General features: G+C 43.8%; 1 protein-coding gene and 1 pseudogene across 2 annotated transcripts in view; one reads left to right on the forward strand and one right to left on the reverse strand.

The window, feature by feature from the left end:
• Nucleotides 1-16,941, reverse strand: part of LOC129825445 (brain-enriched guanylate kinase-associated protein-like) — a 55,573-nt gene that overhangs the window by 3,278 nt on the left and 35,354 nt on the right. Inside the window, exons 2-6 of one of the 2 annotated variants that reach the window (XM_055885554.1) lie at nucleotides 13,074-13,295; nucleotides 10,610-10,771; nucleotides 10,176-10,242; nucleotides 3,299-3,406; nucleotides 2,932-3,012 (exon numbers count right to left, since the gene is read on the reverse strand). In XM_055885554.1, coding sequence (XP_055741529.1) covers nucleotides 2,932-3,012; nucleotides 3,299-3,406; nucleotides 10,176-10,242; nucleotides 10,610-10,771; nucleotides 13,074-13,144 — 489 coding nt within the window. In that variant the 5' untranslated portion in view covers nucleotides 13,145-13,295. The remainder of the gene's footprint in view (nucleotides 1-2,931; nucleotides 3,013-3,298; nucleotides 3,407-10,175; nucleotides 10,243-10,609; nucleotides 10,772-13,073; nucleotides 13,296-16,941) is intronic. The other variant, XM_055885555.1, reaches the window with a different exon arrangement.
• LOC129825447 (solute carrier family 22 member 14-like) lies at nucleotides 4,631-8,393 on the forward strand (annotated as a pseudogene).

Below are 16,941 nucleotides of genomic sequence, written 5' to 3' on the forward strand. Positions count from 1 at the left end.
AAACCATAACCTGAAGTTAAAAGGTGGAACTGTTGTTGAACAAACATACAGTGCATTCGGAAAGTATTCATATCCCTTGACTTACTTTTCTTTTGTTACATTACAGCCTTACATTTTTGCAAATTTATAAAAATATAAAAATGGAAATATAACATTTACATAAGTATTCAGACACTTTACTCAGTACTTTGTTGAAGCACTTTTGGCAGCGATTATAGCCTTGAGTCTTCTTGGGTATGACGCTACAAGCTTGGCACACCTGTGTTTGGGGAGTTTCTCCCATTCCTCTTTGCAGATTCTCTGTCAGGTTGGATGGGAGCGTCGCTGCACAGCTATTTTCAGATCTCTCCAGAGACGTTCGATCAGGTTCAAGTCCGGGCTTTGGCTGGGCGACTCAAGGACATTCAGAGACTTGTCCCGAAGCCACTCCTACATTGTCTTGGTTGTGTGCTTAGGGTTGTTGTCCTGTTGGAAGGTGACCCTTCACCCCAGTCTGAAGTCCTGAGCACTCTGGAGCAGGTTTACATCAAGGATCTCTCTGTACTTTGCTCTATTCATCTTTGCCTCAATCCTGACTAGTCTCCCAGTCCCTTCCGCTGAAAAGCCTCCACACAGCATGATGCTGCCACCATCATGCTTCACTGTAGGGATGGTGCCAGAGACCTTCCAGACATGACGCTTGGCATTCAGGCCAAATAGTTCAATCTTGGTTTCATCAGACCAGAGAATCTTGTTTCTCATGGTCTGAGAGTCTTTAGGTGCCCTTTGGCAAACTCCAAGCGGGCTGTCATGTGCCTTTTACTGAGGAGTGGCTTCCGTCTGGTCACTCTACCATAAAGGCCTGATTGGAGGAGTGCTGCAGAGGTGGTTGTCCTTCTGAAAGGTTCTCCCATCTCCACAGAGGAACTCTAGTGCTCTGTCAGAGTGACCATCGGGTCTTTATTCATATTTTCTTTACACCTTTTACACCCGGCCCGCCACAGGAGTCGCTAGAGCGCAATAGAACAAGGACAACCCGGCCGGCCAAACCCTCCCCGAACTCGGAAGACGCTGGGAAAATTGTACCCCGCCTCATGGGTCTCCCGGTCGCTGCAGGCTGCAACACAGCCTGGGATCAAACCAGGATCTGTAGTGAAGCCTCAAGCACTGCAGTGCCTTAGACAGCTGCGCCACTGGGGAGGCCTCTATTTATATTTTTTTTATAAATTCCCCCCAAAATCCTAAAAACCTGTTTTCGCATTGTCATTATGGTGTATTGAGTGTAGATTGCTAAAAATATATATATATTTAATCCATTTTAGAATAAGGCTGTAACGCAAGAAAACATGGAAGAAGTCCAGGGGTTTGAATACTTTCCGAAGGCGCTGTACATCATGAGATCCTTAGTTTGATATTTGTAGCCAGGTTCTATTCTTCTGGGAAACTCTCAATGCTGAAATGTACTAGAAACCTGTTGCTGGCACCTCTCCATTCCATCAAGAATTAAGCCAATTGCAGAACGTTATCAACATGAATCTAGTCAACTATCGCTAATAAGAAGGTAGTTAATTATAGCTGCATTGGCTAATAGGAAGTTGAATCACACTTTCACTTTTTATGTAAATACCCAATTACCATGAGACATTTAGTTGTCAACACGTACAGTGAGGTCCGTAATTATTGGATGCCTGATAAAGATGAGCAAAAGAATTGTATAAAATACATAATACAAATACTGAGCTATATTTTATGCAATTTTTTTATCAATTATTTTATACCAACATCAGAGAAAAACAAGTAATAAAAAAAAAATATCAAAAAGATAGGAGTCAGAGTTATTGGATCCTCTGTTTTCAATACTGTGTTGCACCACACTCCATCAATAACTGTTTGATTACTTTCCAGCCCACAAATAAACAGGATGAAGAACATAAGTAGGACTATAACCTTTGACCCCATTGCGGCGGTGGACAGTATGTATCCGAGGTGTCATCTGTTTATTGTTTTCACTCCACATAGGAACAACACACACACTCATATAGTTCAGTGGAGGCTGCTGAGGGGAGGACGGCTCATAATAATGGCTGGAATGGAGCAAATGGAATGGCATCAAACATGGAAACCATGGAAACCACATGTTTGATGTATGTGATACCATTGCGCTTATCCAGCCATTACCATGAGCCCGTCCTTCCCAATTAATGTGCCACCAACCTCCTGTGATAGAGTACACACACACACACACACACATATGAACACACACCCCGCAGGGGACCCATCACTAGTTTATTATGTAACTGATACATCCTGTTTGTATTGATATTTCCATTCCGTCCTCATTGTGCCAAATGTGATGAGGCATTTTTTAACGGTAAAGGCAACGTGCCAGCTTTGGAATCTGCTCTTGCCATGCGGTCCGGGCACGAGTCCCAGGGCTAATACAGTGGAAAGCCTTGCCAATCTGCCCTGGCACTAACGCACTGATCAATACTCACTTGTTCCTTTGCTGCTGGGCAACAAAAGTAGCATGGGCACTGTTGGGCCCACTCAAATCTCCATCTCCCTATGCATATATTTAGCGGTTAGTGTCTTAGTGCTTCGCTATCTTCCATCAATTACTCAACCACCTGTCACATAGTGTAGCTACAGCTTTCCATTGTTAATCACTGTCAAACATTTGCTTCATTAGCAATCCATCAGTGGAGTAATCATGATTCAGACTGTTGATATATTGGATGTTTAGAACTGCGTGAGCTTGTGTTGAGAGCCCAGGTTTTAGCCCTTAATCCTTGCTCATGCATTGATCGATGTGAATGGATCAAGACTCATGCTTATATTTGCAGCCCTGCACATCGTGTCCATACCTCCAATGCTCAAAGTATTTGATACAAAGCTAATTGTAAATTTGAACCCAGTTGGTCTGATTGGTAGTGCTGTTGGTGGAGGACTCACCTCAGAAAGCTGGGTCCTATAATGGGACTTGTTGCACTGGAGCAGCTGGGCGGCCAGGTTACAGTCCTTCCTGTACAGGTCCTATAGGACAGAATGTGTTACACTGTGTTAGAAGAAAACATGCTTTAAAGAGTTAAAGAACACGCAGCACTGACTTAGGAGAGGAGCCAGAACCCGGGACTTGAACTCAGTGCAACACCTTTGCTATTACACAAAGAAGGTGTAACCTGTTGGCGAAGACGCTATAGGTGATGTATACTAAGGTCGTTACAATACACTTTGAGGGTTGGGACTACACTTTTGATGACCTCTACATCTGACCTCATAGAGTGTTGATAGAGAGAGTCCATATTAGCCAGGCCCTTACATTGTCCTCTTGTAGTTTTCCAATGGTCAGCTTGGCCTCCATCAGGTGGTTGTTGAGCACGATGATCTCTCTGCTCAGGGCTCTCTTCTCGTTGTCATGGTGCTGAGACTGAGGAAAACAAAGACTCGTGTCAGACTCAAATCAAAATCACTTTGCAAATACATTAGTGTTTTTTCTTTGATTTCATGTAATGTAGCTAATTCCCACTTGGTTTGGAGGGCTGTGGGGTCAGATGAGATTTGCTGTGCCTCAGAGAGTAAATTAGATTGAGGACGGGGGAGAACCCAAGCCAGATAACATATCATGAGTAAACTGCTTAATTGGTTACACATAACTTAAAATGTTCTAAAAGTATTCAAGTGTAATGCTCTGTGCCCCAGATCACACAGGACACAGAACTCACAGAGGCCCTCAACTCGTCATGACAATCCAACCTTTAACTGGCTAAAACATCTGAATTTCCCTCTCTGTTCCGGACAACATCACAGCATAGTAGGTGTTCTCATTATTTAACTGAAAGTTGCATCAGTTTCATATCTACCAATATCTGTATTGATGCATGTATACACAATTCAGAATGACTATATAATTTTGAGTCTCAGAAGAAAAATTTGCCTTCAGCCTTCAGGCCTTTCTAGCCATCATGCCTTTAGCCTTTAGGCCTTTCTAGCCATCATGCTTTCAGCCTTCAGGCCTTTCTAGCCATCATGCCTTTAGCCTTCAGGCCGTTCTAACCATCATGCCTTTAGCCTCCAGGCCTTTCTAGCCATAATGCCTTTGGCCTCCAGGCCTTTCTAGCCATCATGCCTTTAGCTGATGTTTGCCACCAGGGCAATTATACCATCCTGTTTAGTCTCTGGTGCGATTAGTTTCTGGTGCTATTAGCCTCTGGTGCTATTAGCCATTGTATTCTCACTTGACTACCTCACATGACTACCTCATATGACTACCTGTACCACAAAGCTCTGTGGCTTTGAGTCTCCTTTCTCTCCAGCCAAGTCAACGTATCAGAAATTACAGCTACAGGCTTCACCAAGTCAACGTATCATAAATTACAGCAACAAGCTTCACCAAGTTAACTTATCAGAAATTACAGGGACAGGCTTCACCAAGACGGATTGTACCTCATAAAATGTTTTATAAAACAAGACTCTACTAAGTCCACCAAGACAGCCCTTGCCTTAACTTGGCATTGTGTGCAGCTGTTCCCCCAAAAATGAATGATCCACATACCAGTTGAAGATTGTCCAGTAGTTAGACTTTAAATTGCATCATCTATAGAAGTTGCTTCTATTTTGAGCCAAATGAACTGTCTGGGGCTTCTGACTGAAGCAGAATTTTCTTGCCACTTGCTAGGAATCTCTGGCACTGCCTGGTATCAAGATGGTTGAATTTGGCGAGATCCTGATTAACGTTGGAGACTTTGGATTGTTAGCTTATACTGTTTGGACTATGTCTGCCAAACCTCATATTCCCAGTACTATTCACTAGTTTTATTTTTGTCCAGACAGACTCTGGGTGCCACTTACACTGACTGGATCCTTAGAGCTGGTGGCAATCTGAGCCGTGAGGAACAGCTGAATCTGACCATGCCCCGGGAGCAGCATGGAGCCTTCAGTAGGTATCTGATGTTTAACCCAGTGGACTGGGAAATTAACACCATCATGAAGAATGGATTCAGACCCTTGAGTGGCAGAAGGGATGGGTCTACGATAAGATACTGTATGAAACCACCATAGACACTAGTTTTGATCTGGTGTGTGGGAAAGATAATTTAGTTGGAGTCGCACAAACTATGTTCATGGCTGGTATTGTTTTTGGTTCCCTCTTGTTTGTACCCACTGCTGAATCGTATGGTCATAGACAAGCAACTCCGCTACCTGTGGTTCTCATGCAAATTTTTACTGTGACAACAGGCCTGTCTGCAAACCTGTACGTATACCTGGTATCCCAGTTTATACTAGCGGCTGCCATAGGAGGATATTGAGTCAACAACACTGTATTAGCCACTAAATGGGTTGGAATGACCAGGCGATTCTTTGCCTCCTGTATAAACTAGATGTTTGCTGGTGTTGGACAATGTGTCCTGGCTGGTTTGGTGTGCCTCATCTGGGACTGAAGAATTACCCAATATGTGATGGTGGCACCACAAGCACTGTTTCTCATTTACATATGGTTTATTCCGGAGTCAGCAAGGTGGTAACTTGGTCGGGGGTTAACCAAAGAAGCTAACGGGTTGATTCTTAGAGTTGTAGCAAACAACAAACGCAGAGTTCCAGATACTCTACTGGAGTGACTGAGGTGAGGAAAATACAGATACTCTACTGGAGTGACTGAGGTGAGGAAAATACAGATACTCTACTGGAGTGACTGAGGTGAGGAAAATACAGATACTCTACTGGAGTGACTGAGGTGAGGAAAATACAGATACTCTACTGGAGTGACTGAGGTGAGGAAAATACAGATACTCTACTGGAGTGACTGAGGTGAGGAAAATACAGATACTCTACTGGAGTGACTGAGGTGAGGAAAATACAGATACTCTACTGGAGTGACTGAGGTGAGGAAAATACAGATACTCTACTGGAGTGACTGAGGTGAGGAAAATACAGATACTCTACTGGAGTGACTGAGGTGAGGAAAATACAGATACTCTACTGGAGTGACTGAGGTGAGGAAAATACAGATACTCTACTGGAGTGACTGAGGTGAGGAAAATACAGATACTCTACTGGAGTGACTGAGGTGAGGAAAATACAGATACTCTACTGGAGTGACTGAGGTGAGGAAAATACAGATACTCTACTGGAGCGACTGAGGTGAGGAAAATACAGATACTCTACTGGAGTGACTGAGGTGAGGAAAATACATAAATAAGGCATAAAGGTTCTATTTGCTTCACCTGTGCTAAAAAATATGTTCTTATTTTATCATTTGCATGGTTTGCATTAATCTTTGGCTACTTCTGCCTCTCTCTAAATGTTGGTAAATGTGCCTTGGACATCTTTCTGGTACAGCTGATGTTCAGTGCTCTATCTATTGGCCATGTACCACTGGTGCATCCCTACAGCAGTGTTCAGCAGCCTGTCATTGACTGATGGGGCTCTGGTCTTGCTGCTTCCTGAGACCTGAGAACAGAACTACCTCACTACAGATGAGGCCGAAGGGAAGAGGAATGTGAACATCATGAAGGCAGGAATCTGAATATGAAAGTGGATGATAGTAATGGTGGAAGATTAACCAAATTGTACTGTGGATTGTTTTTGTTTTTTTCAGGTTTTTCCCTGGAACGTTCCGGTCTAATCTTGTATAACAAACAATACCTTTTTTTAGTGGAACCATCTCACATTGTAGCCTAAATATTGTTCTGTTGAGCTACATACCTAAAAGGTTCCAGGTAGAACCATTTTGAATCCAGGTAGAACCCCTTTGGGTTCAATGTAGAACCATTCCCCAGAGGGTTCTACCTGTAACCAAAAAGGGTGGTATGGGTACAGCCGAAGAACGCTTTCGAAACCCTTTTTTTAACCCTCCTGCTGTGTTCCGGTTGAATTGAACCATTTTACAAGTTTTCTCTCTGAAAAATGTAGTTAATTTAATCTGATTGTCATTTAAGGTTCCATGACTTGTCCACACAGGGCATCTGAACACACAACATACATTTGGATGATTTTCATTACGTTTTGGGTGTTTTATTTAACTTTTGTACACCTGTGATGTTCCCTGTCAAAAATGACCGTCATTAGAAATGAATGGGTGAGACTACAATTAGTGTATAAAATTGAGTCCAGGCACATGCCCATTCATCAGATGGATACACTTCCTCTCCCAGACCCCCACATGCATGTGTGTTTGAGCACACACACACACACACACACACACACACACACACACACACACACACACACACACACACACACACACACACACACACACACACACACACACACACACACACACACACACACACACACACACACACACACACACACACACACACACCTCACTCCCCTTCTTGGCTTCCATGGCAACCCCAACGGGAACCTTTCCCCAATAGAATCTTTCCCCACGGGAACCACACGTGTTGGCATTCTCACGAACAATCGCAACATTTTTTCAATATTAAATTGAACTTTTCTCGCAGCTCTGGTATATAAAGCTTTTTTGAGGCCTTGCTCACAATTCATTCTGTGGCAGCACAATGACCAAACGATATACTGTATGTGAGACTCTTGTCCATATCTTTGATCATGACACTGGTGAGGAGGAGAGAGTCATTGTTAAACTTTGACACAAAGTAGGCTGTGATAAATAGCACAATATGTTTCATCTGAGTATTTGTTATAGTCAAAATAATCCATACATTATGTTTTTTTTTACTAAAGGCCATTACTAGAGGCCATAAATAGCAAATAGAAGTTCAAAACATGTAATGTTCACAAGAACTTATGTTGATAAAAATATCTAACACAACAATAGGTGATAATATATGTATTATTATGGATTTATAATCAGCTATAATGGGGCGGTCATTTTGGACCAGGTACACAGAATTAATCAACATGAAACGAACACAACAGAAGGATTAAGAGTGCAATAACTTCAAGCATGCTTTACTTTTGCCCAAAATAAAATAAAACGTTTTATTCTTATCCCAGAAACATAGTTGACCTATTTTTTACTGGAGGCCGCAAAGTGTTTATTGAAGTAACTGCATAAAAGGTATGTAAATGTTTTGTTTGGTCATTCCGCAAAATGAGTACCTTTGCTTCCCTTTGATATATTAAGTAGAAATTGTCCACAAATATTGGATTTTACAAGCCAAAGAATGCTGTTATGTGAACCCGAACTCTTGTTTTAATATGGTGAAATAATCATTTTTAAATATGTTTTTCAAAAGAAACATTGAACATCTAGTAGTCAAGTCATAGTGTAAAGGGAGGTGAGCAGGTTTTACACTTTTTTGCCACTTTTTTTTTTTGTTTTGTGGTGGAAAACTGAGTGGGTGGAGAATAACATGTCAACCCTGTTACCCATAGATAGACAGGCTTGAAATGTTTGTAACAATAAAAAATACAAATGTGAAGTTTGCATTCAATTGTCCCTCCCTGTTGCACACAACACACTTCCATTCCTCCTGTCACAAGGGGATTCATGGCTGATTTAGGATGAAATCGTCAACCCTGTTACGGTCAACCCTGTTACGGTCAACCCTGTTACGGTCAACCCTGTTACGGTCAACCCTGTTACGGTCAACCCTGTTACTTTATTTAGCACTTAATAGGCACTTACAATAGTAAGAAAATATTTCACCTCGAGATTGGAAAACGTAGCTTTTTTATTTTATTTTGGACATCAGAGCAATGTTGAGGAAATCCTATTTGAGTTGGAAAAGGATACTAATATGATAGGAAAGATATACAAATCCTTGCAGAGAGCCTATCCAACTGAAAATATCCAACTGAACCAAGACTTAAATATCAGAAATAACTGACATTGGCACAAGATGGAGGGAGATTATATAGTCATGTATTGTACAAGATACAAAATTCACAAATCCTACAGCAGAACGGCAGTCATGTCTTAAGTGGAAAATGAACAAAGACTCAATAATTCATTCCTTCTGGGAGTGCTATGAAGTCCAACAGTTATGGGCAGAGTTAGAAAGTTGGCTGTCCGAAGTTTTACAATTTAAGATTACTTTTAATCGATCTATCTGCATATTTCAAAACATGGCATATGAACGGGCAGTGAGATACCCAATGGGTAGAACTATACTTTTCTCGTCAATCATTTTGAAAAAACTTTTAAACTCCATCGTTAAGACAGTAGATAAATCAAATGCATTATTATTTAAATATTGAAAAAGTGTTGGTTACATAGAGAAATAGAATAGCGCAATTTGAGGGCATAATGGCATAGAGTGTTACATACACTGGAAGCCCAAGGTATGAAGAATGAGAGTAAAAGTTGGAGTGAGACAAATGGGATGGGTATGGATGCTGTGGCAACATGTGGTTTTGAGCAGCTGTGATGTCATTGATGTTTGTTGGAATTTGTGTGCGTCTGTTTATTGTAGGTTATATTTTGTTTGACATTTTTATTTAAAAAAAATTTTAAGAGAAAGAGAGAGACTATGTTTAGGTTTTTTTCCCCTATTGAACTGCAATAAACTCAGATCAGGGGTTTGTGAAGTGTAAAAAAAGTTAGTCAATTATCTACTGAGCACAGGATAACTACATCATCACCGCGGTAACCCCTAAAGAGGGAGCATCTGAGCTGAATAGATATGTAACTGATAAGGATTCACAGCTTAACATCCAATAAAAAAAGACGTATGCGTTTTGATAAATTATTCAGTCCCTCTACGTTCCATGAAACAAAGACCCGCTCCACTCCTCCTCGCTATCAACCTGCAACATCTTAAAGTTCCAGCTCTTTGTGATCATGATTATCTTTTCCTTAACAGATTCAGAGAGGGAGATATTCAGCTGTCTATTCAGAGAACGAGGAAGAAGACACATGATGATCGTACAATGCTGGAATGGCAGGATGGTTAATTGTATCCTTCCTTTTGCCATCTGACAAAAGATGTAAGTCGCAAGGCTAGCTCAGAACAATGGGCTTGCTATCCAACTGCCAAAGGAAGGAGGACAGGCTATTGAAATAGGCTGCAATTAACGTCAGTGGTACCAACAGCTAGTGTATTCATATTCAAATCCATTGCTCAGTGCTTTTCATTGCCTTTTCTAAAGAGTAAAGACCACTGCATGCACACACAACTACAGGTGTACACAAACATGCATGAACGTTTTCGCACACTCAAACACAAGCACATATGTGCGCATGCGCGCACACACACGCACACTTCACTTACATTTCTATGGATCTTATCCTCCAGGTCCTGGTTGATCCTCTGCAGTGCTGAGTAGCTGCTTTGTATTCTACCAGGAGACACACAATGACACTGGCTTACCAACTCACACTATTAATAATTGAACACATTCTGCACCCTTTGGATTAATGATGTCTATGCTATGTGTCCGTCATGATAATGCATTCCTGTGTTAGTTGTAGGGCTTTACCTTGATAGGTATCCTGTGTTAGTTGTAGGGCTTTACCTTGATAGGTATCCTGTGTTAGTTGTAGGGCTTTACCTTGATAGGTATCCTGTGTTAGTTTTAGGGCTTTACCTTGATAGGTAACCAGTCTGGTATATTTATCCAGTCTGATATATTTCCAGACAGAAAAACACAACAAAATCAATAGAATGTGATTTAAAAAAAAGTGTGGTTATGTGGTTAGGAATACCTGCGTAGTTTGTCGGTGAACTTGTCGAGTTCCTCCTGGGCACGGCGTAGCTCTGTCTCCAGGTACTGTCGGGTGGAGTCAAACTCGCTCTCTAACAGCTCCAGTTTGTGGGTGGTGTAGGACAGACGCTTCCGGAGGTCCTCTTTCTGTTCCTGCAAAGAGCTGTGAGGGACAAAAACACACCAGGCATCAGACATAGTGAGAGACATATTACTGGGGTAACTTCATGTTATATTATATGCATATATTTTATATGTTACATTGAGTATAAATAAGATGTAATGGGAGTCTTGTGTGATGACCCATGAACAATACGCATCATACAGTGGTGATGGAAACGTTTTGAATTCCCAAATCATATATTCTATATGCACTTAAAGAATATAAAGTTCAGTCTGCCTTTAGCTTCCAATAACATTCAGCTCTAGTACCTAATACCTTACAACATTGACGCATAGCACAGAAAACCACCACCATAATCAGCTAGAGTGGTTACAGTGACTTACAGGATCACTTTAAACTAAGGCTTTGTCACAAATGGCACCCTGTTCCCTATATAGTGCACTACTTTTAGCCAGAAGGCTCCGGTCAAAAGCAGTGCCCTATAGAGAATAGGGTGCCTTTTGGGACGGTGCCTTTTGGGACGTAACCTACTATGAAATATGGCTCTATGATCTGTAATCAATCACAGGAAAAGATTTAGACGGCTTGGATTCACTGAATAGTGATCCCCCACGTGTAATTCAGTGAATAGTGATCTCCCATGTGTAATTCACTAAATAGTGATCTCCCATGTGTAATTCACTGAATAGTGATCCCCCATGTGTAATTCAGCGAATAGTGATCTCCCATGTGTAATTCACTAAATAGTGATCTCCCATGTGTAATTCACTGAATAGTGATCCCCCATGTGTAATTCAGTGAATAGTGATCTCCCATGTGTAATTCAGTGAATAGTGATCTCCCACGTGTAATTCACTGAATAGTGATCTCCCATGTGTAATTCAGCGAATAGTGATCTCCCATGTGTAATTTACTGAATAATAATATCCCATGTGCAATTCACTGAATAGTGATCTCCCATATGTAATTCAACGAGACAGCACAATGTGGACTATTTATAAAGCCCCGGCACAACCTGAGACCCAATCTAATAACAAGTAGGTGTGAGAAGTCAAATAAATGCATCCCTCTCCCCTTTGATGGGTTTGAGTTTCCATGGCAGGCTAATGGGCCTGTATTGATGGACAGATGGAGGAAGTATGGTAATGACTCTATCTGCTGGGAGATCACCAATAACAGAGAGCGAGGGAGAGAGCGAGAGAGAGCGCGAGTAAGAGGGAGAGAGAGAGAGAGAGAGAGAAATGGAAGAGAGGGAGAGAGCGGTGAGATATGTGGCCACTGTGCTCTCATCCCTCTATCTCCTTAACAAGATCATAGAAGGAGGAAGGGGTTGCGTGTACAGGCCAAATCTTATCAAATGTATTGTCACATACACATATTTAGCTGATGTTATTGCAGGTGTAGCAAAATGCAAGAGAAACGTAAGAGGATGAAAATGAAGATGTTTCCTTTTAAAGGTGACGTCCCTTAATTAAAAGGGCAATCCAATTATCATTTCAATGTTTTGGGGGGTTTTAATCATGGAGATAATATCTTGAATTAAACTGAATACAATGACTGTGCAAATTACATGAATTCACCAGAACGACGCAAACACATACACGCAAATGCTCCAATCCACATTCCAAACACACACACTCCTACAGAACACAGACAAAACACAACCACCATAGGCCATGATACACATGCAACAACGTTTCAGATTCCCATTAAGGCAAGCAGAACGTGCTCTTAACATATGACTGGAAACTAAGCAATTGCTTCTGAGATAAAAAATAAATTAAAGAAGGTACAGTAAGTGGAGTGATAATACTGTTAATCCCTCCTGTGTTTAGTAATACTCATCTCCAGTTTACCTTCCTACTTACTCTAAGTTTCACACCTAACACGTTTATGACTAAATGGAATAACAATATCCAAATATTTGAATATCATCCCATTCTGTAACCAATGGTTAGTAAAATGTTTTTGGGGGGGCACTGTTTGAATGTTTTTCATGCTACTGTATAACAACCCCCTTGCCAGGTACTAACAACAAGATGCATGGCTCACCACAGGTGTTTGTTACATGACAATAGAATGAGTTTATGAAGTCAATCGCCCAATGGGAATCACACATTAGTGACCTCTGGAAACGGCAGCTGAGTCACACGGTAATGAGTGTTTTCATTTAGATGGCGGTCGGCGGTGAGAAAACAATGAGGCGGGATAATGATTCCGTTAGGAGGACGGACATTCGAGTTGTTCACGACCACTTGACAAAGATGGGGAGGGTGAAATGAACCCAGTGGGCAGATGGAGAGATGGAGGGATGAATAGCTTCTGAATTATTCTCTCTTACCTCTTTTTCTGATGTTTACTGCCATTTCGGGAGACTTTTAGTGCCGTTTTGCCGATATATATCTTTTTCATGTCTGCTGTGTTCTCTCCCTCTCATGTGATTTTGTGTTTCAAATGGTTAGTGGGAGTGCGTCTATTTTTCTGGGCAGAGGTCATAGGTCAGGTTGGTTAAGTTTGACCTGTTGAGTGAGTTGTCTGAGGGAGTTGTCTACCTGTGTTGGTCCTGTCAACAGAGCAAAGAGACAGTTCGGCAGCCATTAAAAAACATTCAAACCAGGGGTACAGGCACGTGTGGGTTTGGGTGGGTGCCGGCCCACCCACTGGGGAGCCAGGCCCACCCACTGGGGAACCAGGCCCACGTAATCAGATTGAGCAACAAAAAAATACATACATATATATATATATACACAGTATATATATATTTTTTTTTATTCTCTCCTTGTCAGTGTTTCAAACAGGAGATTATTTGTATTTTTACCTTAACACACTACAGTACTTGACTTGGCCAGCAGCTCTCCGGAACTGAGTAATGGCACCTACAATTTTCTTCTGCTTGAGTTTCTGAACCTTCTATAGAATATTAGCTCAAAAGTATTGCGGAATTCCTGCACCTAAATTTAAACAGTCTCGGCACCGAAATGAGTATCGGCACCTACAGTTGAAGTCTGAAGTTTACATACACCTTAGCCAAATACATTTAAACTCGTTTTTCACATATACGTTTTTCACATATCCTGACATTTAATCCAAGTAAAAAATCCCTGTTTTAGGTCAGTTAGGATCACCACTTTATTTTAAGAATGTGAAATGTCAGAATAATAGTAAAGATAATTATTTATTTCAGCTTTTATTTCTTTCATCACATTCATCACATCAGAAGTTTACATACACTCAATTAGTATTTGGTAGCATTGCCTTTAAATTGTTTAACTTGGGTCAAACGTTTCGGGTGGCCTTCCACAACCTTCCCACAATAAATTTTGGCCCATTCCACTTGACAGAGCTGGTGTAACTGAGTCAGGTTTGTAGGCCTCCTTGCTCGCACATGCTTTTTCAGTTCTGCACACAAATGTTCTATGGGATTGAGGTCAGGGCTTTGTGATGGCCACTCCAATACCTTGACTTTAAGCCATTTTGCCACAACTTTGGAAGTATGCTTGGGGTCATTGTCCATTTGGAAGACCCATTTGCGACCAAGCTTTAACTTCCTGACTGATGTCTTGAGATGTTGCTTCAATATATCCACATAATTTTCCTCCTCATGATGCCATCTATTTTGTGCACCAGTCCCTCCTGCAGCAATCACCCGCACAACATGATGCTGCCACCCCCGTGCTTCACTGTCACGTTCCTGACCTATTTCTGTTAGTTTGTTATGTGTGTTAGTTGGTCAGGACGTGAGGTTGGGTGGGCATTCTATGTTTTCTGTTTCTGTGTTGGTTTATGGGTTGCCTGGTATGGCTCTTAATTAGAGGCAGGTGTTTGGCGTTCCTCTAATTAAGAGTCATATTTAGGTAGGCGTTGTCACAGTGTTCGTTGTGGGTGATTGTCTTCCGTGTCTGTGTCTGTACACCACGCGGGACTGTTTACGGTTTGTTCGGTTTATGTAGCCTATGTTTCCTATTCGTGCATTCTTCTTGTTTTATGTAAGTTCGTCTAGGTCTGTCTACACCGTTTTGTTGTTTTGTTAGTTTAGTCAAGTTCGTGTTTTCGTTAATAAAATATGTCATTTCACTACGCTGCGCCTTGGTTCCCTCAATACTCCTCCTCTTCAGATGAAGAGGAGGAGGACTGCCGTTACAGAATCACCCACCAAAAATCCAGAACCAAGCAGCGGAATTTCGAGCAACGGGAGAGTATACAGGACTTGTGGAGTTGGGAGCAAGTATTTAACGGAGAAGGACCATGGGCGAAAGTGAATCACCGTCCATGGGAACAGCTGGAGGCAGTTCGGAGAGCGTAGGAAAAGAGAGAGAGGAACCGGAGTTATGAGGGGACGCGTCTTGCACGGAAGCCCAAAAAGCCCATGAGTAACACCCAAAAATTTCTTGGGGGGAGGCTAAGAGGTAGTGGGCCAAGGGCAGGTAGGAGACCTGCGCCCACTTCCCAGGCTTACCGTGGAGAGCGGGAGTACGGGCAGGCGCCGTGTTACGCAGTAGAGCGCACGGTGTCTCCTGTACGAGTGCATAGCCCAGTGCGGGTTATTCCACCTCCCCGCACTGGTAGGGCTAGATTGGGCATTGAGCCAGGTGTCATGAGGCCGGCTCAACGCGTCTGGTCTCCAGTGCGTCTCCTCGGGCCGGCATACATGGCACCTGCCTTACGCATGGTTTCCCAGGTTCGCCTACATAGCCCGGTGCGGGTTATTCCACCTCCCCGCACTGGTCGGGCGACCGGGAGCATTCAACCAGGTAAGGTTGGGCAGGCTCAATGCTCAAGAGAGCCAGTACGCCTGCACGGTCCGGTATTTCCGGCGCTACCTCCCAGCCCCCGCCTAGTACCTACAGTGCCTACATTACGCACTAGGCTACCAGTGCGTCTCCAGAGCCCTGTTCCTCCTCCACGCACTCTCCCTGTAGTGCGTGTATCCAGTTCGGTGCCTCCAGTTCCGGCACCACGCACTAAGCCTCCTGTGCATCTCCAGAGCCCTGTACGCACTGTTCCTTCTCCCCCTACTAATCCTGATGTGCTTGCCCTCAGCCCGGTGCCACCAGTGCCGGTACCACGCACCAGGTATAGAGTGGGCTTTGAGAGTCCAGTGTGCCCTGTCCCTGCTCCCCGCACTAGTATGAAGGTGCGTGTCCTTAGCCTGGTGCCTCCAGTTCCGGCACCACGCACCAGGTCTACAGTGCGCCTTATCCGGCCAGAGCCATCCGTCTCCCCAGCGCCATCTGAGCCATCCGTCTCCCCAGCGCCATCTGAGCCATCCGTCTCCCCAGCGCCGTCTGAGCCATCCGTCTGCAATGAGCCTGCAAAGCCGCCCGTCTGCCATGAGCCTGCAAAGCCGCCCGTCTGCCATGAGCCTACAGAGCCGTCCGCCAGACAGGAGCCGCTAGAGCCGCCCGCCAGACAGGAGCCGCTAGAGCCGTCCGTCAGACAGGATCTGCCAGAGCCGCCAACCAGACAGGATCTGCCAGAGCCGCCAACTAGACAGGATCTGCCAGAGCCGCCAGCGAGCCATGAGCAGCCAGAGCCGTCAGAGAGCCTTGAGCGTCGAGAGCCGTCAGCCTGCCATGAGCGTCGAGAGCAGTCAGCCTGCCATGAGCGTCGAGAGCCGTCAGCCAGCCATGAGCGTCGAGAGCCGTCAGCCAGCCATGAGTGTCGAGAGCCGTCAGCCAGCCATGAGCGTCGAGAGCCGTCAGCCAGCCATGAGCGTCGAGAGCCGTCAGCCAGCCATGAGCGTCGAGAGCCGTCAGCCAGCCATGCGCGTCGAGAGCCGTCAGCCAGCCATGAGCGTCGAGAGCCGTCAGCCTGCCATGAGCGTCCAGATTCGTCAGTCAGCCATGAGCTGCCCTTCAGCCAGAAACGGCTATATACCCAGAACTGCCCCTCAGTCCAGAGCTGTCTCTCTGTCCGGAGCTGCCTTTCAGTCCGGAGTTGCCCCTCTATCCTGTTCTCCCTCTCTATCCTGAGCTACCTCTTTATTCTGATCTATCCCTCTGTCTTGTGCTATCCCTCTGTCTTGATCTATCTCTCTGTCCCGGTGCTGTCCCTGTCATTGATGTTACTAAGGGGATTTTGTGGGGGTAAAATGAGGGTGGACATTCTTAGGGGGAGATGGAGGCTAGGATTGATTATGGTGGGGTGGGGACCTCGCCCGGAGCCTGAGCCACCACCGTGGTCAGATGCCCACCTAGACCCTCCCCTAG

The sequence above is a fragment of the Salvelinus fontinalis genome, chromosome 27, assembly GCF_029448725.1.
Source record: "Salvelinus fontinalis isolate EN_2023a chromosome 27, ASM2944872v1, whole genome shotgun sequence".
In the NCBI taxonomy this organism is placed as follows: domain Eukaryota; kingdom Metazoa; phylum Chordata; class Actinopteri; order Salmoniformes; family Salmonidae; genus Salvelinus; species Salvelinus fontinalis.